The sequence below is a fragment of the Ambystoma mexicanum genome, chromosome 7p (genome assembly GCF_040938575.1).
Source record: "Ambystoma mexicanum isolate Mex_15411 chromosome 7p, UKY_AmexF1_1, whole genome shotgun sequence".
Lineage (NCBI taxonomy): Eukaryota > Metazoa > Chordata > Amphibia > Caudata > Ambystomatidae > Ambystoma > Ambystoma mexicanum.
In genome coordinates, this window is record NC_090939.1 from 245,397,152 (window position 1) to 245,424,049 (window position 26,898).

The 26,898-nt window shown below is 47.9% G+C and overlaps 1 protein-coding gene across 1 annotated transcript; it reads right to left on the minus strand.

Moving 5' to 3' along the window:
* Nucleotides 1-22,276: 22,276 nt before the first annotated feature.
* On the minus strand, nucleotides 22,277-25,780 carry KCNE2 (potassium voltage-gated channel subfamily E regulatory subunit 2). The gene has a single exon (XM_069636173.1). It carries the CDS (start codon nucleotides 25,777-25,779, stop codon nucleotides 25,420-25,422), a length of 360 nt encoding a protein of 119 aa, XP_069492274.1. The 5' UTR covers nucleotide 25,780; the 3' UTR covers nucleotides 22,277-25,419.
* Between the last annotated feature and the right edge of the window lie 1,118 nt (nucleotides 25,781-26,898).

Genomic DNA, 26,898 nt, shown 5'->3' on the forward strand with positions numbered 1-26,898 from the left:
ACTGTATGTCCTTAATGCCAACTCTAGCAAGCTGTGCACAATTCAATGCAACAATGCTGAAAATAAAAATGCAACACCTAGTGGAAATTCACTCGACAGACAAACTGGAGGTACATGTTATGACAATGCCTATGTGTCAACAAGCCATAGCATGACTAAATACCTTAGAAAACTCTCCAACACAGCTGGTTTGGAGAAAGTTTTAACATTGTGTTAAGTGTAGAGTAATGCTAAAGCGTAACCTTGACGTAGAGCAAGGTTTAGTTAATGGAGCACTTGGTACAGTTGTTGGCTTCCAGACATACCCACGTGACAACAGCATTCAATTTTCAACCTCCAGTTTGACAAACTTTCAGAAGTTAAAAGGATAGGACACATAACAGCTGGATTCCTTCTTTTCAAAGATATGTATATACACAGAGAACAGTTTTCTCTGTCAGTAGCTTATGCAGTGACTATTCATGAATTGCAAGGTCTAACCTTAGATTAAGCATTAATTGATATTGGCAGCACAGTTTTTAAAGAAGGCATGAGTTACGTAGCACTGTCATGCCTACGTACACTTGAAGAACTATATCTAGTCAATTTTGATGCAAGTGCAGTCAGCGCTGACATTCCTTGCATCATAGAGTGCAATAGACTATGTGCACTCTACACACCCCATCTCAAAATGTACCCTGTTCCTCTAAAACACAAAGGTTTTAAAAAAAACTCATGCAATCAGAAGTTCTAAATGATTTCCCAACAGTACCACCAAATAAATTAAAATCAGCTCATAGTGCATCAACTATCAAAAACACAGAAAGAAGGACAACACATACCCAACTCCACACACAAAGAGAAGTACCTCTTCAAAGAAACCATGTGAACTTCCATCAAAGTACTCTCACACAAAACTACCTGAAAAACCATTAAAATGTTCCAATACAACTGGTGTAAATTGCCATGCAAGTGTAGCAATGAATGTTCTATTCCAAATGCCAGCAATTGTTGAAAACATTTATTTAAATGGCTCGGACCAGTTGTGTGTACAAATGCTAATCCTTCACAGAAATGCAGCAAATAATCCTGTCAACACTTAGTGTCTCAGGAATTGGACTACTGTGCTGGAGTGGTGAAATTAACGTAAAACAGACAAGAAGATCCACGGGAATTTCTAATGTACTTACTACAAATACTGGAAAGCAAAACCATACCCATAAATGAAATCTTTCAGATTTCCTACATGTGGAAACATACATGCACTTTCTGCAACCATGTCATTCAAGAACAAGTCCCTAACGAGCACTTTGTCTATGTATCAATACCTAACTGTGATTCCATTCCATTTCAGTAACTGGTACAAAAAGCCACACCATAGCATATTGTGTACTTCTTGCAATTCGGATAATCGTTCGATGTTACATATACAATCACATAGTCAACATATGATATTAATGCTTTTAAGATAGAATGCAGATGGAACCAAAAATAACTGCAAACTTACTACCTTCAAACACAGACAGGTATCACTTGGCAAGAAAACCTCCACAACAGTAGCCATAATCTACCAGTCGGGCAACACAAACAGTGCAGGCCACTATACCGCATACATTAGAAAGCAATGCTCATGGTGGGAATGCAATGATACTTCCATTACTCCAAAGCAGAGATTACCAGCAAATCTTGCAAATACCTACTTAATATTCTTGAACCCAAAATGTACTCATTAATGTACAAAATTAGAATACCCTACTCTCCAACACCCACCAGTACCTACATAATTGCACAAAAAAGAATGATCTATGCTGTGGAACTAGAACAACTTAGCATACAGTAACTATCCAACAAATACAACAATGTGTCTGTTCAACAATTTTTTACCCAATTAACCCAATGATTACACTCAGAGAAACAATAAGTGTACAAAAAGCACACTGATACTGTTTCCTACATGATACATAAAAGAAAAACTAAGTATGAGGGTTCAAAACTATCCTCAGCAACCTCTGAACCCACCAACTATGCAAATGAGTCACCACCTGTCTAACAATGCCTATACAAATTCAATACATATGCAAATGTCATTACGTAAACCCATAATGGTGCACCACCACTACAGAATGTGGAAAGATGTGCAACTACCCACAGGAATGCATGAGATTCTAAACATACCCTATAAAAATGGGAAACTGTAAACAGTTAGAATATGCCAACTGGATGGGGGCGCTGTTGTGCGCCGAGCAAGATGGCCGCCTGATGCGTGAGCTCCGTGGCAGGCGGACCTCATAACCCTGGTTTATGGTGCTTTCTCTGACTGCTGCCGTGTACGGGGCACACGACTTTATTGCCACTGCTTCAGGGATCCTGTGGACCCGGTCCTGCTGCAAATCGGAACCGGGAGGGGCTTTCCCCGACTCCGTAGTGCCCATCCCCCCCCGCCTGCGGCGCTCCTGTGCGCCTAAAACCCAACCCCGGCGGGGAGTGGACGTACCCGCCCGAGGCCCTGCCGCGCTGCTTCCCACATCTCCCGGGCATCGGTGGGGGCCGGCGTGCCTCATCCTTCCCGGCGGTGGGGTCGACGGAGACCTTGGACCGTGACCCGCCGGCCGAGCTGTTGCTTCTTCTGGGACGGTGCGGCCTGGGGTGCGCTGCCCCCGTGTCCCTGGAGGGACGTCGGGCCTGTTGCGCGGCCGCCCCGCTCTCTCTTCCCTGCTGCATACTTCACCTCGGGGCCTCCTTGCCCTCTCCGGAGGGTCTCCGTGGCCTGTGGGGGGGTCGCTGGAGCCTCTCCCCCCGACAGCACACGCCGCGCTGCTGGAGCGGCGCGGCCTCCGGGTACGTGCTGCGGGGGGTCTCGCTGCCTCCTGGGGCGACCTTGCGACCGCTGCCCCGGGGCTCCTGCGGCCCCGGCCCGGACGTTGATTGGGGGCCTGGGGTGATCTTGTGAGCCGCGGCCAGCCCCGGCAGAGGGTGGACGAATCTGCCTGGGGCCTCGCTGAACTCCCTCCTACATCTGCGATCTACTGGAGGGGGGCTGGGACGCGCTGCCCCCGCCATTCCTGGCGAGTCGCCTGGACTGCTCCTTCTTCCCAGCTTGGGAGTCGCCGTGGGATCTCCTTCCCTTCTTCCTGGAGGCCCGGCGGGGGGGTCGTGGGGACCTTCCCCCCCGGCTGGCACGGGCTGCGCTGCTGGAGTGGCGCGGCCTCCGGGTGCGAGCTGTGGAGGCTCCATTGACTTTTAGCGCCTGGACTACCGCCTCCCGGCCTCCCTGCCTCGGGACTCTGGGGTCGCCCCTCCTTGGCGGGCCTTCCCCTTTGCGGTGAGGGGCGCCGGATGCCCACGGGCGATGACTGCCGGCTCTGCCTGGTGAGCCCTGACCTTCCTGGCTCTCTTGCTGTGAGGCCCAGTTCTTGCCCTCCCCCCCTTGGGGGGCTCCTCGGCCTTCACCAACTTCACATTGCTTCTACCTTGGCTGGAATCCCTTGCTCTGTGTGGCCCTATCGTTCACTGGGGGCTGGCCTCTCCCTGCTTCATTGCTTTGGAGGCTACTGCCACTCCACCCGGAGTGATACTCTGCAGAGGGGTGCCGTCAATACCGCTGGTCCCCGCTCTCCCATAGCTGGGATTTCCCAACTTCAAGGCCCTCCACTGCTGTCTTCCGCACCTTCCCGCTCGGGCCGGAGCCCTGCGGTCTACACTTTTCCGGCATAGTCGCGTGGCCACGACATTCCCTGCTTCCCTCTCTTGTCACGTACCCTACCTGGATTATTGGCTTGCACGGCCTGGGATCCCCCCGTCTCCCTCTCGGGGCTGCTAGTGGCTCCCCTTTACCCCACTCAACCATCACCCTTGTCAAAATGACCAAAGGGGGCGCGAGGAAACAGAGCTCCATCAACATGTTTGCAAAGGCAGCTGTGCAATCCCCGGAGGACTCCACCGAGCGGGCCCCGGTTGCGTCGTCGTCAGCATTGGCACCTGAATCCCAAAACATGCTGGACTTTATCAGGGAGGGTTTCACTGCCCTACACTCAAAACTGGACGATATGAACGGCACAATATCCTCGATCAAGGCCCACATCGAGAGGACCGATAGTCGCGTGTCTGAGGTCGAGACACGGGTCGGTTCCGCCGAGGATGCACTGGGTGCACTGCGTTCCGAGGTTGTCGCTCTCTCGGGCCGAGTCCTCGAGGTGGAGAAGAAGAACGAGGACTTGGAATCCCGCTCAAGGCGCAATAACCTTCGTATTATTGGGGTCCCTGAGAGCGAGGTACACGAGCCTATGGAGGACTTCGTTGAGCACACATTAATGTCACTTCTGGATTCGCCCAAGCTCTCCCCTCACTTTGCTATTGAGCGGGCGCACCGTGCCCTTTCCGCTAAACCCAAACCCGGGGCTCCGCCTCGTCCCATCATCGCCCGGGTCCTGAACTACCGGGATCGTGACACTCTACTCAGAGCCGCAAGGATCAAGGGCGAGCTGTTATTGGGGGGTGCGAGGATTCATCTTTACCCCGACTTCTCGACTGCCGTCCAACGTGAATGCAAGACTTTCCAGGCTGTGAAGCGGAGGCTGCGAGATCACTCCATTAAATATGCCATGCTCTACCCCGCCAAACTGCGCATAGAACATGCTAATCAGGTGTTCTTCTACACGATCCCGGAGGAGGCCTCCAAGTTTATGGACGAACACTTCCCAGGTTGACTTCCTTCTTCTGTCCACAGTTCTGCAGCTTCCCCCTTGGGTCCTGCGGGGGGCGGCCGGGTCCGGCCCTTCCCCGTCACCGGTGCCGCATTGATCCTCTCTCCCGGATTCGGCTTGTTCAAGTTTCTCCTTTCATTTCAATGATGTGCCATACTGCTAAATGCAAGACACCCTGTCTAAGTTACATACAATGTTTGTATTTGCACCTTAAGCTCTACTGGTCCTGCTGCGACCCGGAGCGCTGCGGCCAGCCCGGCCTACAGGCCCCCAGGCGCTGATGCCTATAGTTTGGTTTTGGTTGAAGGGGTTTGGGATTGTCATTCCTCTGTTTGGGAGGGGGAGGTGGGTGGGGGTGGGACATGTTTGGGGTTTTATTATCAGAAAATTGGCGCTGGCAGCGAAGGCGGACCGTGGTGCAGCACTCACCCACTGGTCTTGGACACCTTTTTTGACTCTACCACTATCACATCTATGGCTGAGGGGGACTTAACCTTTATGAGTTGGAACGTTCGGGGGTTGGGGAACTATAGAAAGATGAGACAGCTCCAGCTGCAGGCGGAGCGCCACGGGTCCAAGATTCTCTTTTTGCAGGAAACCCATGCCCGCATGGAGCAATGCGTGCGTTTCGCCAAAACCTGGGGCCCTCATAGATTCTTTACCGACTTCTCTACTCAAAGTCGTGGGGTCATGACCCTTATTCACAAGAGTCTCGGTTCACCCTCTTCTCTTCACATATTGACCCCCTGGGCAGGTATGTTCTGTTACACGCCGCGCTTCAAGGGAAAGAAGTGGTTTTGCTGAACATTTATGGCCCCAACTTCGATGACCCTGAGTTCTACAGACAGGTCACGTCCCTTTTAGATGGCTTCCCCCTTGTTCCAATTCTCTGGGGGGGTGACTTTAATACTATCTTCGATGTAGCCCTTGATAGATCTGGGTCCAAGCCCCGTCATCTCTCCAGGGCAGCCTATGCTGCATTATCATCCCTACCCCGTTTGGCCATGGTGGACGCATGGAGGTTCTTTTGCCCCGACTCCCGCATTTATTCATTCTACTCCTCAGTCCACGACTCATACTCCCGAATTGACCGCTGGGTGATCTCCAATGTCTTGGTTAAAGACGTGAAACAGTTAATGATTTTACCCAGAACCTTGTCCGACCACTCTCCAGTGACCATCACCGTGGACTGGGCCCCTGATCCTGGCCGGACCCGCTGTTGGAGACTGAAACCCCTCGCCCTACTCGATCCAGAGTTTCATTCCGAGCTCGAGGACTCTATTGAAGAGTTCTTTGAGTTAAACGCAGGCTCGGTACCATCACTAGCCACACTATGGGAGTCTTTCAAGGCCTATATTAGAGGGATCGCACTTTCCAAGGAAAACGGAGTCCTCAAATCGATTCGGAGGGATCTAGCCGAGAGTGAATTCAGGTTGTCGACCCTGGAGGCTGCGTGTTCACTTCACTCTTCTCCGGGTAACCTAGCGGCCATTGGGGCGGAATTGGATACGTTTCGCTCCCTGGCTGATCGTGAACAGAGGTTTCTGGACAACCCAGGCATCGCGCGGAAATACGGGGAGGGCGAGCGCCCTGGTCGCTTCCTTGCGAGGTTGATCCGTCGTGAGACAGATTCCCCACACATTCTCGGGATTGAGAGACTGGACGGCTCCTTGGCTGTCTCCTCCCGGGACGTCAACACGGAATTCTTTAATTTTTACAAGTCCCTATACTCCAATTCGGACGAAGTATCAGTGGAAGAAATCGACTCCTTTCTCAATTCCCTTCCCTTGTCAACTTTATCCCCTGAGGCCGCGGGCTCTCTTGACTCCCCACTCACACTGGAGGAGCTCTCCGACGCTGTTGATTCCCTATCCTCGGGGAAAGCCCCTGGCTCGGATGGTATCCCAGTCGAATTTTACAAGTCCTATAAGTCACTTCTCCTTCCCCACTTGTTGGCTGTGTGGGAGGAGTTGGTCAAGACAGGTGTGTTCCCCCCCTTCGCTACGTGAGGCCACGATTACAGTATTGCTAAAGGCTGGCAAACCCCCCTCGCATTGTGGATCGTATCGTCCGCTCTCCCTTATAAATTGCGACGCCAAAATATACGCAAAGGCCCTGGCTCTCAGGTTGGCCCCCATCCTACCATCCATCATTCATTCTGATCAAGCGGGCTTCGTCCCGGGGCGGTCCACCTCCCTGAACTTAAGGCGTATATTTAATATAATTGACAGGATTAGCCCAGAGACTCAGGCTGTAGCGGCCACGCTGGACATGCAAAAGGCCTTTGATTCGGTATCATGGCAATTCCTTTGGCGGGTTCTCGAGAGCTGTAAATTTGGTTCCTCCTTTCTCTCTTGGGTCAAGCTACTGTATGTGTCCCCCGTGGCTAGGGTCCGTACAGGTGACCACTGCTCTCCTTCCTTTGAGATCGCCAGGGGGATGAGGCAGGGGTGCCCATTCTCTCCCTTGGTTTTTGCAATTGCCATAGAGCCCTTCGCGGACATGCTTCGTTACCGCCATGCCCACAGAGGCCTCCATACTGCCGGGAGGGCGGACATAGTTTCCCTATATGCGGATGACGCGTTGTTGTTCATTCGCTCTCCATCTCTCAACTTGCCTCCAGTGCTGGAGGATATCATTTATTTTGGCCGGGTCTCAGGCCTTAGGGTGAATTGCTCGAAATCCACCCTTTTCCCACTTACGGAATGCACTCTCCCCCCCCCCCTGACACTCTGGGATTCACATGGGCTCAATCCACATTCACTTACCTGGGAATAGCAGTAACGCGCCAACAGGCACTAACCTTCGAAGAGAACTTTCGGAAGTACCTTACACATCTGTCTGTTAAGGTTTTAGCCTGGGCCAAGCTCCCGATCTCTCTCGCGGGCAGAATGGGGCTATTGAAAATGGTGGTGTTACCGCAGCTGCTTTACAAGTTTGCCAACGTACCCTTGTGGCCAGGCGCGGACTTTTTTCGCGACCTGACTCGCACAATCAACTCCTTCCTTTGGCACTCAGGAGCGGTCCGGCTTAAGTATGAGACCCTGTCCACCCCCATGGCCAGGGGGGGCTTTGGTGCCCCCGATTTTCTTAAATATTGGCTAGTATCCCAGATCCAATATATCTCCCATTGGTTCAACACAACTGACCCCCCCCCCTCATGTCCGGCTCGAGAAACTTGCGGTCTGTGACCGCGAAATCCGCTCTCTGATCATACAACCCGCTCCTATGGTACTGGATTCACAGAGTCCGGTCGCCTGCACATCCCTTGCATTAGCCAAAACATGGAAGCTGCTTGGAGTAGCCCGTGCCTTCCACGGCAGCCTTCCCCTCTGGAACTTCCTCCCGGGGGTCCCCCAGGTCGCACCACTTACTGTTCGTCGCTGGGCCGAAGCAGGCTATGAGCTGTTGCGGGACGTGTTTGACCAGGGCATATTTGTTGTGTGGACTGATCTCCCCCTACCCTTGAGGAGTGACCGGAGTGTCTGGCTGCAATACGCGTCTCTCCGTAAGACCCTTAAGCGTCATTATCCAACATTCCCTGCGTTGCCGCCAGACGACCCGGCCATTGGGAACTCACTTCCCCCTCACCCATGAAAGGTAAAATCTCCTGGTTATACTCCATACTGCAGTCCAGATCCTTCCCAGAGTTTTCTAAACTCAGGGGGTCTTGGGAGAGGGACCTGGGGGTGGAAACGTCAGACGACCGCTGGGCACATTTATGTGACCACACTCACGGGGTGTCCTTCAATTCCTGATTTAAACTCATTCAGTTAAAGGTGCTGCATAGGTTCCACTATACTCCGGTCAGATTGCATCGCATGTCCAGTGAGCATCCATCTAGTTGCCCTCGATGCGGGCATGATGACGCGGACTACAGCCACATGATCTGGTCCTGCCCCCGCCTCTAACTGTTCTGGGGAGCGGTTTGCTCGACGGTATCTGCTATGCTTGATCACCCCATTGATCCTTCCCCAGCACTGTGTCTCTTTCACGACCTCCCTGGCCTCCCTCGAAACTCCAAAAAACTGGCTGGCCTCTGCATGCTCTTAGCGGTTCGGTCCATCCTGCTCTGTTGGCTTCGCCCCTTTCCCCCCACACATGCCCAATGGTTAAAGGCGGTTACTTGGGCCTCTGACTCCGAGGAAACTTGGTCTCACATGCAACCTACCCACTCCAGGCCTAGGGACATCTGGCTTAGGTTCCGCTCCTACTTGTCCGACCTGGACATGACTCCGGCTGCTTCCCCTTCACCGGCTCTTTCTCACTAGTGTGAGAGCTCCTCTCATATTATTTTGCTCAGTCACCCCTCCTCGTATGTCGCTTGTAATTCTGTCGCTGAATCATTTTATGTGCAATCTCTGTATGACTGTACCATGAACTGTATTGTCAGTATGTAAATGCTGGGCGCTGTTCGCCTGTTGTTTTGCTGCCACGCTGCCTAATAAAAAAGAATTTAAAAAAAAAAAAAAGAATATGCCAACTGGTATCTAACTGCAACCAGAATACTTCAATATTACTTGCAGTATTGAAACTGCCCAACTCAACTTCCAGCAACCACTGTACTACAAACATATCCTACGACCTCCGGCCATGCACCCAAGAGGCTAGGCATTGGCCACAACCACTGCAACGCAATGCAGCCATGCATGGGAACATGTGGCCACTTACCACAACCCACAAACATAACACAACCTCGGCACCACTACCCACTTGCGTTCACATACTATTATGTTACTTCCAACCAAACCACAAAATCTTCTGAACATTGCCCCTGCACCCAAGACTGTATTAAGTACTGTTAACCAATATATCATAATACAGTAAAGTACTCAGTCATCTGGCCAATGGGCACAACCCACACACATGAACCATCCACTTCTATACACACAGTATTGCAACACTTCACCCAGTGGACACACTGCAGGACTATTGACTCCATCACCTCCAGGCATGAACCGAAAACTGTAGGACGTGCTAACAATCACCACAACCATGCAACGACACACACAAGCCAACAGTGTGAAACGTACTTGCAACCAGTGGGTATACTCTTTGGTGCAAGGCCTCCGGCCATGCACCCAAGGTGCTAGGTGCTTACCACACTCAACACAGCATACTACACGCAATGCAAATATCCTGATATCATCTGCAACCCCCCATCACCAATTCAGCCTCCTTGCAGTCACCACAGAAGCCAGTCGCCTGAGGAGCTACCCATGAATTGCTGCAGTATTCGCGGACACCGCTCGCACACCACCGTCTTCTTCCACCTAAACAAATATATCCTATGAGCCACTTTTCACTTTCCCAACCTCTCCATCCCCACTTCCCAACATCAGATGCCGCAAAGCAAGGGGTTTTCCAGCCCCTTTCGGTGCCGCACTATCCTCTGATACAACATGGCAGCGTTAACCAAAATTGTGATGCACATCACGCTTCCCTCCAGCCAACCACCAGGCACATCCAATGTTCGATGCCATCATGCCACACTCCAGACCAATCAGACTTTTGACCGTGGAACGAACAGGGAAATGGGACCGCGGAGCCAGATATCACTATTTTTTTAAGACATATATTTTAGCTGTTTTTTAAAAAAGTACTGGACGGACTTTCACCAAACTTAAAAAGCACGCTTTCGGGACCAAGCCGTCGCTCCTGATGCAAATTTGTTGAAAATCCATCCAACAGGTTGGGCTATATGTGTGCACAAAGTTTCAAAGTGTGCCATATACTTTTTTTGCAAAGTTATATGAGAATTCGTCCAGGGGCAGCGAAGTTATAAGCTTGCCAAAAAAGTGGTCTTCCTATGGGTTGAGCAACTTAACCATAAAAATATATATATTTATGTGACGTACCGTTTTAGTCCTGTCTCATTCATCCTCACTCATCACAAGTAGTGTTGACCCTTTTGGTCGCTATAACTCCTTTGGACACAAAAGGCATGATGTGGAAAAAGGTTGATTTCCTAAACTAGAAAAGTTGATGGACACATGGCTAAACGTGTGCCAATCTGTCAAAGTTTCATGCGTCATCCAAGGCTTTATCTTCTTCAAATGCCGCCACTTCCTAAGAGGATCTGGGAGGAGGCTGCGCTCGATTTTGATGGCCCATTGGTAACTGGGTATTATTCTTAATGGTGATCAATGAATATTACAGGTATCCTCAATTCCAGGTCATCCCGTTTACAGTAGCTGCCTCGAGCATACCGGGGCCCGTCCAAATATTCTCAGTCTATGGGGTGACCTAAACCGTTTCGTCCCACAACAGCCATCCAATCATTGACTCGGAATTCAAACTTTTTGCAGACTACTTGGTGTTTTTCCATTGAAACAGTACTCCTTTGTGGCTAGAGGCAAATCGTTTAGTAGAGTGATTTATGGGAAACCTAAAGAATATACTTCAGAAATATACCACATGGCACCACAAACAAGCGTCCTCGAAACTTGTGTTTAGGTGTGTTGTGAGAACACACCTTCTGTACCACCCAGGCCACAGGCAAATTCCATGGGAGTATGCCCTGTGACAGACTTACAACGTAAATCAGAATGCAACTACGAGAACATATGCTGATCACCGGCGACAATCACGGTGCACGCAATCATGGTGCTTTGCCATAATTGTGGGGTACCTAGGACTTCGGAAACCAACCACTCCACACAAATCTGTCCTTCAGTTTGGCGCTTGTCGTTTAACTCTCTCCCACGTGAAGGGATCCATGATTAGAGCTGGTAGGATGGACAAGGTCATCACCAGGACTCTAGATTTCAAGCGGTTTGCAGAAGATGAAGGCCCTTAGACCATGATTTCTGGCTCAGGGGCAGTGTTGTTGCCAATGAACACTCCACTTCTTGATGATGTCCATGTTCAAGATCAAGCACCTACGAATATGTTTTTTTTATTAGATTTTGTGTGTCACATTTTTTTCAAACAGAACAAAAGCCATACTACCTGCAAGTCAAGACTAGTAAGAGGGTTTCCTACGAGACCTGAGCTGGCCGTGATCTTTACCTCCACATCACCCTCTGCCAGTTACCTCTGCCCACCTCTAAATCCGAAACCCAGTGCAGAGGTCATAGTTGGATTTAAGGCATGCGGAAATAAGGTGGACATGGGGAACTAGCCTGATTTGAAACACATCGTCCATTAGCAAAGCTTTGCTGGCATGAACTCCAACTCTGCCACAATCAGCAAGAGCTTTTAATGTTCTGCGAGTAGGTCCAGGGAACTGCCCTAGTTAATGGGTGTTAGTAGGCGAATGCAACCAACCAGAAGATATTTAGATTAAATGCCTTTCTTGCCTAAGTAAACATGTGCTCAGATTTGTCTTGTTGCACAATAGGATAACTGCAACATATTGTACTGATTTAGAGTTTAAGTCCTGTTCAGGTTTTTGCTCAGACCAATTCCTGGTCTGTTTCCTAATTTGACAGTTTATCACCATATTATGTTATTGAAGAGGACACTGCAGCAGCAGGCTATTGTTAGGTGCGCACAGCTGCTGTGTCATCCAAACCTGCTCTTTCATCTCCCAGGGAATTCCTGGGAATGTAGCCCTTGGTTCATGCTGGAAAAATTAGAAGCATTCCCTCTACTCTGCCCTGCGATATATATGGCCTGCATACCATTGTGACCCCCTTATACCAATAGTGTGACACACCAGTGTCCAAACATCCCATTTGGATACTCCTAGGCCTTTTCTTTGCTGACCTAGTTTCTTCCCTGCAGTGTGAGGCTATGAAGCCATCAGAGTCATGTCACTGACACCTCTCCACTGCTTAACTCTTGCCTAACATTCTACACCGGCCTCATTGTGCATCCACCTCTTGTACCTCCGGGCTCTTTTGCCGCTTTGTTCCTTAAGATTTTACAATGGTTCTCATTCTCTGCACAGCAGCGATGGCTCCCCTTCTCTCTCTTGTTCCACTGATCTTTCCTCTTTTACAACTTTCACACTCTCTGGCCTTTATGTCACATGACCAATTGCAGCCACCCTTTTCATATCTCTGATCCCATTTGATGTGTTGTCGATGATGTTTTTTCCCCTGCATCTTGCAATTTGCCTGGATATATGCTGCTGTTTCCTATGCATGAACATCAGCTCAATGGGCCTCATGACAAGTGTGCCCATTTTTTTTAGCCAGACTACCGCATGTGGTGCCTTGGAGGCAGTGCTTTAAGTGGGGTAAGAAATTGAGGGGGGGCCCTTGTTTGGGGGCGTGGCTTTCATTGTGGGCGTGGCCTAAAAGTGCACAAATCATAGTAAGGTGCGCAAACAAATATATAAATGTATGTGAGCATTTATATGTTTGTATGCGTACTACTATGGTGTGTGTACTTTTCAAGCCATATTTTATAAACATAGCAATGTTACATATTTCTATGTTTATAAAAGGTGGCTTGAAAAGTGCACAAACCATAGTAAGTTACGCACACTTGTGTGCTTACCTTACTATGGTTTGTGTACTTTTCAAGCCACCTTTTATAAACATAGATATTTGTAACATGTTTCTATGTTTCTAAAAGATGGCTTGACACATAAACAAGTCAAGGCATCTTTTATAAAGCGTTGATGACGGACAAAACAAACCGCAAGGTGGCTTTGTCCGTTGACAAAGCTTTATAAAAGATGCCTTGAATTGTGCACGTTTCAAGCCGTCTTTTATAAACATAGAAATATTTCTACCTTTATAAAAGATGGCTTGAAACGTACACAGTTCAAGGCATCTTTTATAAAGCTTTGCCGACGGAGAAAGGCACCTCGGGCTCTGTGATTTATCTGCTCAGAGCACATAGATCACTGAGCCCGAGGCGTCTTTCACCCTCTGCGAACCCGCGGGCTCCGTGATTTAATCTGCATATTAGATCACGGAGCCCGCGGGGGTCAGTGACCTGGGGAGGGAAAACAAAGGGACAGTAACTTCCTCTGATGACCCTGATGAGGGGTCATCAGAGGGAGTTACACTAACTGACAGAAGTGCCACCAGCCTCAGCATCCGCTGTGGCTGGCTGGCACTTCTGTCAGCTTGGCCGACATACTGACGGGCGCATCTCCCGTCGCGGCTGCGGCCACGGCGGGATAATGCATCCCGCCAATGTTGTGTGGGACGGGGGCCCCGGCTGGGCCCCGGCTCAGCCCCACTTTATGGAGACTGCCGGGGCCCGGCCCCGGCCCACTTAAAGCACTGCTTGGAGGCCTCTGCCCGGTTAGATGAATACCAACATTAAGGCTTTAAGTAACGCAGAGTTAATAAAATGCTGAAATAAATATTTCAGTAAATCTGAATGCATTATTTTCATTCTTTTTTAACGAGTCAAGTCCTTCCGTCTATTGAGGATGAACAAAGATTCTGTAAAGTAGCAAACAATTCCAGGTCTGTGCAATTTATTTTATGAGGTGAAATTCACAACTGGACCTTTGGTGATAAGGTGGGCATCAGAAATGCCCACTCCCCTCTCCCCCAATTCTCCTCGTGCAAAATGTCTTTTGTTCTTTCCCTGCAGTGAAGAGACGCTCCTGCCCTTCCCTTCACGACATGAAAAAAGTTCTGAAAACGTATGTGTACTTATTAAAGTGTTTACCTCCACTGCTTGGGTAGAGGTCAAAATGAGTATTAAATATATTAAGCTATTTCGTCTCCTAATCGGGTAGCATTTCTAAGGCACACCACATGCGGCAAATACCCCCTAGCAGGTGGTATTTGCAAATACTGCCTATTTTGACTGTTACCTCCACACCTGTAATGAGGGCCTCCTGCAAGTGTTGCTTGTGTCGCATTCTGATGTCTGGGTGGCCTGCGTACTCTATGTATAATAACAACAATAATAATTTATGAAAGTCTGAGTTGACCCTGCCAGGATTGGCACCTGCCACAGCAGGCTGCACACAGATATCAGGTGCGAGCGCTTAGCTGCTGTGCTATCTGACCGGCTCGACTCTTTTAGAAATGTGATTGCTGTGTTTGTGGCAATGGAAGGCAATCATTCCCTGGTTGCATGCGGCAAATACCTGTTTCCAGGTGCAATGTCAAGTTCAAATGAAAGCGCATTTTTTTCCTTTTCGTTTTACAAGGGCAGATAATCAAAAGTAGAACAAAATACATCTCATTAATAGGATGAAATGAGCGACCTTTAGGCAAGCAAAAGGTGATTAGATAAGGGTGATATAAAACAAATGTTATTCGTCACTAAGGGTTTCTCGAGAAGTAATATGTGTGCTGGTTCTTGGTTCAGTGCAAAGTTGATGTTGTCTGCAAGCACTAATTGCCTTGATAGTGCATTCCCCAGCTGGCGTTGAGTAATGATTTTCATTGGAATGTGTTCACCAGAAGGCTAAAATCAGATGTTTCTCCCTCCCCAAAAATATTTTCAGGCAATTTGTTCTCAACAAACTGAACATCTCTGGGTTAAGAAACTCACACTCATAACAAGTTATTCACCAGTGTTGTGTGTGTGCACTGTAATTGCCAGCAATGCTACCTACAGTGCCAGCCGCATTTTAACACAAGTCTGAAGAAAAGTTTATTAAGCCTAATGGTCTATGTATGTGCTCGTGCTGGGTTTTAAATAGCGCAATCCTTGCTGTGCAGCAATGGAGTGCTGTACAACACGGGACACTGTAGTAATGTACATTAATATGGATGCAATTAGAAGGATTGATTCTGAAGGGTACACTTGGGAGGACATAGGGTGAGGGGATACAGATTAGGGAAGACAAGTCATAGCCAGTGTAACCCCCTGCAGAGGGAAAACAAAATAAAGGAACTGAAATAAAACAAAAAGGTTCCCCCGGCGTGTGAGGCCACTTGGGGGACCCTTCATTCTAAAGAACATAAGAATGCTGCTTGCAGGGCGAGTGGAGCGCAATTGAAAATAGTTCAACCCAATGGTCTGGGGAGCATAGCTTAGTGGCAAAGTGCTCGCCTTGGAAGCAAGACGACACGAAGCAACACAGGTTCGATCCCCGGGTCAATGGTTAGAAACCTCTGGGTATTAAGCATGTTATAAATAACCTATCATATCATAAACCTCACTTCAGAGGGTTGGGCTGGGGCTCCGCTCAGCAACGTGCTGAAAAGACCTGTACCCGGGCGATCCTGCCATCTGGTTCACCCCCTCGAATTATGGTACCCCACTAACATGGAGAAGAGCGCCCAAAGACACCGCCACCTTTCCACCCTTCCCAACCCGGCTCACTGACGCACCCTGAGTGCCTAATGATCACTGCCGCCCCTACTGGGCTGCAACTATCAAACTCGGCACTCCAGGTGAGCAAGAGGCGAGTGCCACGTGATTAGTGAAGGGCCCATGCTCTGCTAAGTCAGGCGAGACTTCCTAGGGCGCTGTTGGCAGATGTGGTCCACGTAGAGGAGAACGACTGGGGACCCTGATGGCTGCAATGCACTGTAGTGCTGCAACTGACCTACACAGCCCGGCCATTTCAAGGTAAAGGGAGCGCCCTGTGCAAGTGCTGGTCTGATCTTAGCATATGCAGCCCAGTTTACTTTGGTGACACCCACACACTGCTGCTGCTACCCTGTCTGCCAGATCACCACCTAGGAGCAGAAAAAAGAAAGCTCTGCAGCTAAGAAAGGACCTTGAAACAGCTCTGGCCAGGCTGTCCTCCAATTAAGGTATTTTGCATTATAGTTACATGCAACTGTATAAAGACTCTTTTTTTCAAATCTATTATGAAGGATTCTTTTGTTTTTGCCTTACACAGCTGCTTAGCTATATTCATGGTGTACAAAGTGTCTTGTGATTTCCCCCCTTTTATAACCCAAGCTTTCAAACTGCTGATGTAGCAACTATCTAAATACCAACTAAAAGAACCGTACACCAGCATTTCCATGTCTGCCTTTCCTTGCATGTGTTTAAAGTTATTATAACCCAGTGTTTCTTCCCTAGGGGATGGGGCAATGATAACCTTTGCCTTTTCATCCCACATCAAGTTCCCTCAAGCTGCATCAAGGTGATCTCGAACTCAGGTAAGCGGGGGATGCTGGAGACAGGTAAGAGGCGGGTTAAGTATTTAGAAGTAAGATAAAGTGTCAGAGTTGAATATTACTGTGCCCGCCTACACCGGTCTCCCATTCAAGGTATTCTGACCACCCCCCGCCCTGCTTAACCCAGTCCTCATTCATTTGCTGGTGGATCTGAAGCGGTGCTCCCGTTGAGGCAATCTCCCTGTGAGTGTCACGTGATCTAACCTTCATAACTGCCCCGTTGAGTGCTTGGATCTGCCTCAGCAGTTCCCTCCTTTGCCGTCTTCAGCTGTGGGAGAGAAAGACGGGTTTGATGTGGTGCAGATGTTACTTGCAAATGATGAGGCAGGAAGGCTGATAGCTGAGATTGGTTGCCGCCTAAGCCCTATGCCCCCGCCATATCGCCGAGAGATGCAGCTCTCGGATTCATAACCAGGGTGTTTCTGATGCTCAGCATTGGTGAGTGCCTACTGTATGTAAGGCACATGTGAGGGACTTTGTGGTGTCTGTTACTGCTACTAAGCTCCTAGTGATTCACCAGTGCAATTCTCACACAGCGATTATTTGCAATATGTCACTAAAACACCTGACAAAGGATACTTTGAACATCAAATTGTCAGCGTAGTCACAGGTACACAAGGATGCTTTATCCCACCTCCGTCACCAGAAATGAGGGATGCAAAGGTGCAATGAAACTCCTCAGATGTAGCCAGCATCCTGGCCTTGCCAGACTGTGCCTTTTCTGAGCTGTGCCATTTCAGAGCGTTGCCATTTCTGAGCTGTGCCATTTCAGAGCTGTGCCTGGCCTGCGGACTGTGCCATTTCTGAGCTGTGCCTGGCCTGCGCAGCAATGCTTGTATTAGATGACCTTCTAGTTTATTAATCCTGGGATTCAGCTTTATTAAGAAAAAAACATACAATAAGTTCAATATAGCAGCAACTATTTTACTCAGTTATTATGACCATGCATTGTGTGTCAAACTCACACAGCTGTGAAGGTAATTGATTAGAAGTTAAAACAGCCTCAGCGCAGAAGCAAAGGCACAGTAAGGGTCCTGGGAGTGGCTCCTTGTCACTGCAAGGTGCAATAGTCTGGGCAGCTGCTGTTGAGGCCTATGTATTGCACTTAAATTTGTTGTCGAGACTGTATGTAAGTAATCTCTATTTTGGCTCAGAAACTGAAGGTTATGTGGTAATGCAAATTGTCGTTGATCGTGCAATTTGGTCAAGGGGCGGGGGGGGTGGTGGCTGGGATTACAACTCATTCCTCCATCCTCCACAGTCACTGGTTTAAAAGTAAGACCAGCTGTCCCCCACACAGTCACACCTTCTAATGAAGCCATATGAATATTTCTAGGTGGCCACACTCTATACGACTAGATCTCAGGTATTGTATCAGGATCCCCATTATTGCTTTACGATTCCTATTATGGGGTGCACAATTTGTTGATAACATTTAGCAGAGAAGAAAAGTTGAGATCACCATTTATTGTAACAGTCAAACATGTTCCCAATATGTTGGGTTATTCCAAAAAATATCATTCGTCCTATGAACCAGGTATGTCTGCAGATCGAAAAACATGTGTGACTTCACATGTCTATCACCAGAGTACAGGGGAACTACTGATGTGTATTAGAACTGTACGCCATTTTTGCCCGATTCCAGCATGTTTCATTGATGGGTCTATGATCCAGTTAGGCATCAAGTCAATGAATGCTTTGTATACGCAGAGAGAAGGCTGAATGATTTGATGAATGACATTGCCCTGTTATGGCCTCACAACAGGAGTGCATAAGGACTAAAATAGTAATTCAGAAGGCTGTGTACACTGCGCCGAGATCAAAGGACCAGACAAGTGGCAGATAGGGCAGAGGGTAAGCACAGTGTATGGTAATGCAATAGTTGGGTGCAGGGCCTATCTGGATGGCATTGCCAGGGCTTTTGTGGCAGCACATTTTCAAGGAAACCCTTTATGGTGAGAGAGGTATGATGGAAGCTTAAGACCATATAGGAAAAGGGCCAGACTGTGCTATGGTATAGAAAGAATCCTCATGGTTTTGGGTGCCCAGAAAGGCTTGTCGTCTGCTTTACTGCTCTTGAATGTTGCCTCATTCTAGTAACTGACCAGAGTAAAACAGACTAAATCTGGATCCAGAAAGCTTTGATGATATGATAGGATATTTATAACGCAGTTAATACTCAGAAGTTTCTTAGCGCGGACCCGGGGATTGAACCTGTGTTGCTTTGGGTTGTCTTGCTGTCAAGGTGAGCATGTTGCCGCTGAGCTATCCTCCCGAGAAGGTAGATAGTCAAAAACTGGAAATCAAAGAATAAACTAAATTCAGGGGGGCAGTTAGGGGAAATACTGTGTTTGGCAACAATGGAAAGGGTAACCTATCAGGTGATGAGGAGGAGCACTGATTTCGAGGTAATATGGCACCAATACCATGACTATGATTAACCTGTATCAGATCTCCACTGGGCAACCCCCGAGATGAATTTGATCATCTACACTTTACATACATGGATGTGTGTGTTTGATGGAGCTTTATGTAACAAGGTATTTTATTTTTATTTATTTTTCATTTTATTGTTTAATGCTCGGACCAAGCTCGAGAGCAGCAGAGCGCTGGACAGAATGTGGGTAGCCAGCATTTGGGCTGGCATCTTGTATCAGTAGCGCAGTACTGTAAGTTGCGGTCCGTGCACGGTATGTGCATCCTTTGGAGTTAGTCCTTGGCAGGTGTTGTTGAAAAAGCTATGTTTTGTGAGATTTGCAAAATTGAAGAATTGTGGGGTAATTCTGAGCTGACACCGGGATCGTGTCCCAGACGGTAGGTGCGTGACAAGAAAAGGATTGTTTCGGATCCTCTCTTCGTGGACCAGTTGTGATTTAAGGCACTTGGTCGATTTACTGAGGAGCATGTGCCATCAGATATGTGGCGCTTAGCTGCCAGTTATGCCGGTGTGGTACTTGTGACTGCTTTGTAGATGGTGCATGCAGTCTTGGACAGTAACCTGACCTTGGGGAAGAAGTCAATGTTCACATAGGACAGGGTTGATTCAGTCACATTTCCATGCACCTTTAATAGGACGTGCTGCAGTGTGGTGGGCCGCTTTTAAGGAGCCAAGTGAGCAGCTGGGAGCCTCGCCAGGGGGTCATTTCTCCCCATCAATGTGCAGGACCACAAGGGACTGCACTACGGTTTGGAAGTCCTGTGGCAGGGTGAAGGGTTTGATTTTACGAAGGGTGGAGATTTGGAGCAAGGCTGTTTGTGCCGTCTTGGCTGTGTGTTTCTGGAAGGACAGGCTGCTGTCAATGTTGAAGCTGAAGGATTTTGCTGAGTCCGAGAGGTGTGGAACAAATTCTTCTTCTAAATGCATATCATTGAACCATTGTTGGACAAGTTGTTGTTTAGCGAGTGGACCGGTGAGAACAAATTCAGTCTTGGATGGGTTTAGTTTGACGTAGATAGTCGACATCCAGGATTGGATGATGGCTAGGTAATCACAGAGACAAATGATGTCCTGCACACTTTTTACTCTCATGTACAACCAGGTATCATCCATGTGTTGGTGGATCGCTAAATTGGGATCTTTGAGGAGAGTGCCCAAAGACTTCAGGTAAAGGTTAGAACAAAGAATTGGTGAGAGGGTGGAGCCTTGGGCGACCCTGCAGGAGACCTGGAGTCAGTTAAAACGCAACAAGTTAATCTGGATAGCCTAGTGTCTGCCCAAGAGGTGGGAGGTAAACCAATTCAGGAAGTGCAAATGAATCCCGTCCTATTGGCAAGGAGAGAGAGGAGGATGCAGTGGTCGACTGTGTTGAATGCAGCCGAGACTACCTTTTCCAAGATTTTGCCAATAAACGGGATGTTAGTAATGGTCCGGTAGTTGCCAGGTTGTCTGGATCTAGGGTAGGTTTTTTAAAAAGAGGTTGTATGGGACCATTCTTGAGGGTATCCTGGAAGGACCCTTCTGTGAGGGAGGCATTAATGAGCCCTTTGAGCGCCTGGCCCGTCTATTATTTAATGATGGAGCCTGGGCTGATATTGTCAGAGTAAGGAGTAGATTTGAGGGAAGCAGTTGTTTTTAGGAGATCCAGGTGGGGAGATGAGAGAATTTGTTCCAGAGGGGCATTGCTTGCCGGGGCACAGTGGGCACTAATCATGTGGAAGGTTGATTCTATGGTCTCTGGGATTTTGTGTATTTTTATTTTAATACAAAAATGTGTTGATTCTGTTGCATTTTTCTTGAGTTGCTGGTATTTTGGGGTTGGGGGAGGGTTTGGTACAAAGCTGTCCTGAATCAAAGAGGGCATTGCTCCTGTTAGATCCTCCCACAATAGTGGTGGAGTAGTAAGCAGCTTTGGCCTCTGTAATACGAATCCTACGGTTGGCACTAGGGCTCTGATTAAGCATTTTTTGGAGGCGAACTCAGGGGTGTACCACGGGCGGATGATTTGGTCTTAGCCTGGCTAGTTTTTAGGGGGGCATGAGTGTCCACCAGTTTCATAGCAGAGTTGGTGAATAATTCTAGGAGACTTCAGGCATTCCCTTTGATGGTGAAGTCTGCAAAGTTTGCTTATAACTCATTGACCGGGATGGTTTTGAATGAGTGGCATTGGATGGGGGATGTTTAGCCTGACCTTGTGGGCCATAGTCGAGTGGGTGACAGATAGTGGGATGGCAGCATGGTCTGGCCAATGAGTGGGATAGGGTCTGTGCAGGTGATGAGGGGGGTGATGTGAAGACTAGGTCTAGGCCGTTGCCTTTGTTGTGCGTGGGGAGAGCACAATTTGCTTATGGTCCACGGAACTGGTCAGTGCGAAAAGTACTTCGAGTGTTGTTGCCAGCCTGTGATTTGAAGATGTTAAAATATCTCAGAAAGGCATTTGTAGAGTGTGCTCATTTGGCAGAGGATAGTAAGTTGGAGATGTTGGCAATGAAATAGTTACTCCTGTAAGGTGGTCTGAAGATGAGGTGGAAGGTGATGGCTTCCTTGTGCGATAAAGGGAACGGGCAGGTGAGTGATTCAAAAGAGCTTGTTCTGTGAGAGGGGATGATGGTGCATGGCCAATCGCTCCTGTGGATGATTGCCACTCCACATCCTTCCCTTCCTGGCTGGTCTGCATGTTGGATGTAGTAGCCTTGGGGTAGGAGGATGCTGAACACATGGGAGGAGATTGATTGGGGTAAACCATGTTTAGTGATGAACAGGGCATCAGGTTTGTTATGGAGATAAGGTCAGCGATCTGTGCTGTGTGATCGACTGCTGCACAAGCATTGATCAACATGAGAGGGCGTGTGTGTGTGCTCCATGGGTGTTGGATGGGGGCAACAGCAATATTGATGATGTTTGTTATGGTAGTTTTCCAGGGCTGCCTAGGGCACTTGGCCATTTGAACCCCAGATAGAGTGGAAATAGGCTGTGAATGGAGGAGACACATGTGATGTCTTTTGGCGAGTAGCAGTAGTAGTGACTACTTTGTAGGTGAAATTCAGGATAGTAAGTCTGACCCTTAGCCCAATCAGGCCCAAACAGGTGAGGTCCGTGTCTTGGTCCATCCTTTGCTGAGGACGCTTAAGGAAGACTGGCAAATCAGGTCTTCATGCATGATAAAATATTAAATGTTTAATTGCTGACTAGATTAACTGTATTCCTTTGATCTCAAAATGTTCAATGTCCAATAAAAATGTATATTATGATAAAAAATATGCTAAGGGTCACTTTATTTAACATCAGTTTAATGAAATTCTTTGTGATTGAAAAGGAGAAAATGCGGAGTCAATTATGGTCTAAGCAACTGCATCAGTTAAAAAGGTGAAAGGATGAGTGTGTCTTTGGAAGCCACTTTGCCATTGATTTCTAGGATAATCCAATGTTTTTGGGAGGGAAGTGAAACGCTGTATCACATGGCCCTCTTTATCCATGGCAATAACTGTAAAAATATGCAGTATTTCAAATACCACCAGTATGTACCAAGTGCCTGACTATGGACCCGGGCTGTCAAACACATGCAGTATTGCCTAGAAAAAATGCAGCCAGTAAATACTGCTTTATTATGAAGTGAAATGTGTGTAAAAAATGCCACTGTTTAAAGCCACCAAAAAGGGGCTGTAAACATTGAAACCCCCCAACCTTAGTAAGAACTGTTTTTTCCACGTATGCACCGGGATGCATTAGCAGGTAAGGGGAAAAAGACACAGCATGTGGGGGTCATCGCAGGTGCCCACCTTCTTGTCCTCTGTGCCTAGGAATGCATTGTTGCACACAGTGCTAGAAATGGAAAACATTTATTGCGGGAACTGTCACTTCTTAGAAGGAGCAGGGCTTTGGGAAGGAGTGGGCGTGGCCAAGGGGCGTGGCCCCCCGGCCAGGTTGCGCAACACAGTATCTCTATATAGAACTCAATACTGGTGATTTGCATAAAAGCAAAGAGCATTATGGGACCCACATAATGTCCAAAATGTTAAATGTTAAACATGTCTCATAATGATTCATTAAGAAAATCTTTTAAGTGTCTAATGGACTCTTCCGTTATGATTGGTCACAATAATCATCCTAATAAAGAGATGGCTGTAAAATGCAGGACATATATACCAGTTTGAACAGCTGTAGCCTGAATGTGAGGGTTTGGCAGTTTCGGTAGGCAGGCCACAGGTGTTCTGAGCCTTCATTGAGGGATGGGTTGGGAAAGGAGCAGCCAGGATCTGTGAGTCCCCCTGAACCCCCCTGGATCTGATGGGGCGCCAACAAGACATTTTGTGCTGCAGCGCCACTCGGTCTTGTGCCCGCCCATTTCCTGCACTGGTTGCAGATGGTACAGTATGCAGAGGCACGGGAACTGGAAGCATTCGGATGCTCGTCCCCGCCACCTTCCAGAGAGGAGAAATAGAAGAGGTACTATCCACCACACTTTCCCAAACGGAGGAAGCAGGGCTTAGGGGTTCACTGTTTTGCTTCTGAACTGCTGTCCCAAAGATGTGGAAACATGGTCAGAGCTGGTATCGACTCTTGCAGCCTTTGAAATGCAATGTTTTTATGTCTGCTGCCCTGCCAATTAGCAGACATCCAATTATCAGTGAAAAGAGGAAACGAGAGTCCGTATTTGTAACTTTAAAATGTTTGCTCATTCTCTACATGGGTGAGAATGGTGTCAGTGTCCCTAATGAGTAATGCTGGCCTAGAGAGGTCACCATTTATTTATGCCTTGAGTAGGCATACAATAACAAGAGAACACATGCAGTACACATTTTGTTTAAACTCTTCATTACAGATGGCTCAATATATGACCTGCACCCCTTGAGTAGGGAAAGCTAACTCAATGACTCAATAGGTGACTTGCACCCCAGAGTGTAAAACTGGCACAGATTTGGCATTTCATTCCAATAAATGAAGCAATAGGCACGTGTATAGGGCCCTGAAGTAATATGATAGAACATTCAGTAGCGGAAGGGGGGAGCAAAGTTCTGTAGATAATTGGGATGAGGGTCAGTGGGGTACAGCGATGAAAGGAGAGTTCGCCGGAGAGAGGAGTTTGCTGTGCCAGGGGGTACGTCTGGAATTTACTCAAGGCATGACAAGCCTGGGCAGGTTGAAGCCATGCTCAAGTAAACACAGACAGCAAAGCTCTTCTACTTACTTCCATGGGCCCCAAACAACATTTAAAAGGAGTTGTAGTGAGAATTCCAAATTTTCCAACTCCCATTTCTGGATGTGAAGTCCGCTTCTCTTGGGGTTGACTGGAAAGTGATACTTGTGTTCATACCCACATATTTCTGCATGCATTAACAATAGTTACTTCATGGGAAAACCATTTCTCAAACTCTGCAAACAACATCACGGGGGATCACATACTGCCTCTGGAATTGCAAGCTGGGTTAGTTAAGTTATACATTAAAAGCTCCTGCACCACTGGGAACCCAATTGCAACCGGTAATAGAAAAGCTGGGTAAGCAAATGCCAGTTGTGTGAGCTGCCTAACAGAGTAAACAAGCCGATTAGCCAAGCTTCCTGGGCTGTTTTGCTCTCTTATCTGTCTCTGGCATTGTTATCTGGCATTTTCTTAATTTCATCTGTTATTGCCGGCAATGGAGATGCTGGTTATTAGAGTGTTGCGGATAAGGTGCTGGATAGCGAAGCATTTCCTGTAGTTGGTATAATGTCCACCACTGGGGGACAAAGGACATTTGCTGTGCTAGATAATATAATTGGTATGGAGTAACTAGTCTCATGAAAGGAACAGCAGAATGTTGGGCTTTGCTATGTGATGTACTCAAGGAAGTAAGGATGGGACCGATCGGAAGGGAGACGCCTGCCAGACAAAATCAAAGACCCTTGCCTAGCACCGACAATACCTGAAACAGTTGCCTAATGAAGCACTTGCACATATTCTCTGCATCAGTTTCTATGCAAATGCTTTGTCATCTGAGAATTCTAAAAAAGGGTGCAGGCTTCATAGGTTCTATTTATTGCAGCAGTCACTCTAAGGGGCGAAATAGATTTGGTTGGTTGAATGCTGTTTCTAGCACAGGCAAATCCTGCCAAATCTGGAAAATCCCTTTAAGAGAGGGAAAAAGCCTTGACCAGTTGGACCAAATCTCAGACTGAAAATGTATATTTTTGGATGCAGCAGCCCACTTCAATAGCTTGCCACAGTAGATTTGGTGGTATTGCTTATTAATCAATCTCATACTCCATGAATATTTCTTTTAGAGATATGCTGATAGTTGGTGGATGGTCCGGCTCGCTAGGTCGCAGCAGGCCCGGCATAGTTTTTGGCCACCAGGTTCTCGTGGATGGCCCCCTTGAACTCTAGGTTCTTGTTGGCATCCCACTCGTCTTTGATGTACTTGTGGTAGGGGTCCTCTGAGTGCTCCTGCCGCTTTGACTTCACGGTGCTCACCAGGATGGCCACGATGATAAAGGCAAACATCCCAATCATCACCATCAGGTACAGGATGACGTAGTCAAAGTTCTCCGCGTTGAGCGTCTCCTGCAGTTCCTCGTTGGCCACGCTTGTATTTCTGCGCCAGTTATTCATGTAGTTCTCAAAGACATTTTTGAAGGTTTCTTCCAGGGCCTGAGTGATGTTATTCACCATGGACATGCTTGCAGGAAGCTGCAATGAAAACAATGAAAAAGATATGTCACAAATTAATAATGAGCATATTACCTACATTTAATTATGCTTTTAGCAAAAAAGGTTTGCATCATTAGGGAACAATCTGTGTGCATCACGTCCACTAATATCAACATTTTGGGCCTCATCATGACTTTGGCGGTAACCCTTAAATCCGGCAGTAGAGCTATTACCGCCAGATTTAAGGGTCCGCCAAATCAGGGCTTCGGCGGATTTCGCCCCAGCTCTGAGCTGGGGGAAATCCGCCGGAAATTCGCGCTCATACCGCCGGCGGGAAATCCGCCGGCGGTATGAGCGTGAAATTTCCCCATTGAGCCCAATGGGGAATGGGGCATTCCCGAATGGGCTCAATGGGGAATACCATTACCACCGAACTCGTGATCCGGCGCTATCAGCGCCGGGGGTTTCGGCGGTAGGGCATCAGCGCCGGTGCTAGTAGCGCCGGCGTTACAGCCCAAGTCGTGAAGAGGTCCCGTTTTTAGCCTGCATATTGGCACCTTCACAGCACCATGTTAATAAAAACCAGTCAGCATTAGTACAACTGATTATTTGCTGCCCAAATCTACTGATCGCATCATTTAATCCTTAAGGAAAATCGGATAAGGGATGGAAGCTCTCACCAGGTTTCCCTGCCTTATACTGCATCATGCACAGTGGTTGAAGTGGGCGGAAGCGGTTGTGAGTGGTGCTCCGCTACTTTTTTTTTATTTTTTAGGTTTTACTATTCCTATACTTTTAGTTTAAAAAGGAACTGTTCGGGAATGGTTTTGTTTTAAAATAAAAGTGTAGCAAGAAGCTGAAACTTGCACTTGAGTGCACTGCAATGAAAATTCCCTTAAACAGCAGGTGTGTTTGTTTAGAGGTTTGGATTGCACGTGGGAGGGGGCGTGGCGATTGGGTTTGTGGTGAGCAGGGGCAGGCCAGCAGGGAACATAGTTCCACTACTTTTTTCGTACGCTTCGACCACTGATCACGCAGTCAATTCATATGTGCAGACGGTGATGATTAGTAATGGTGACTACCATTACCGTGGAGACTGTGGGCTTCCCTTGACTTTTTCAAATGGGAAAGGGCAGCTAGAATTGT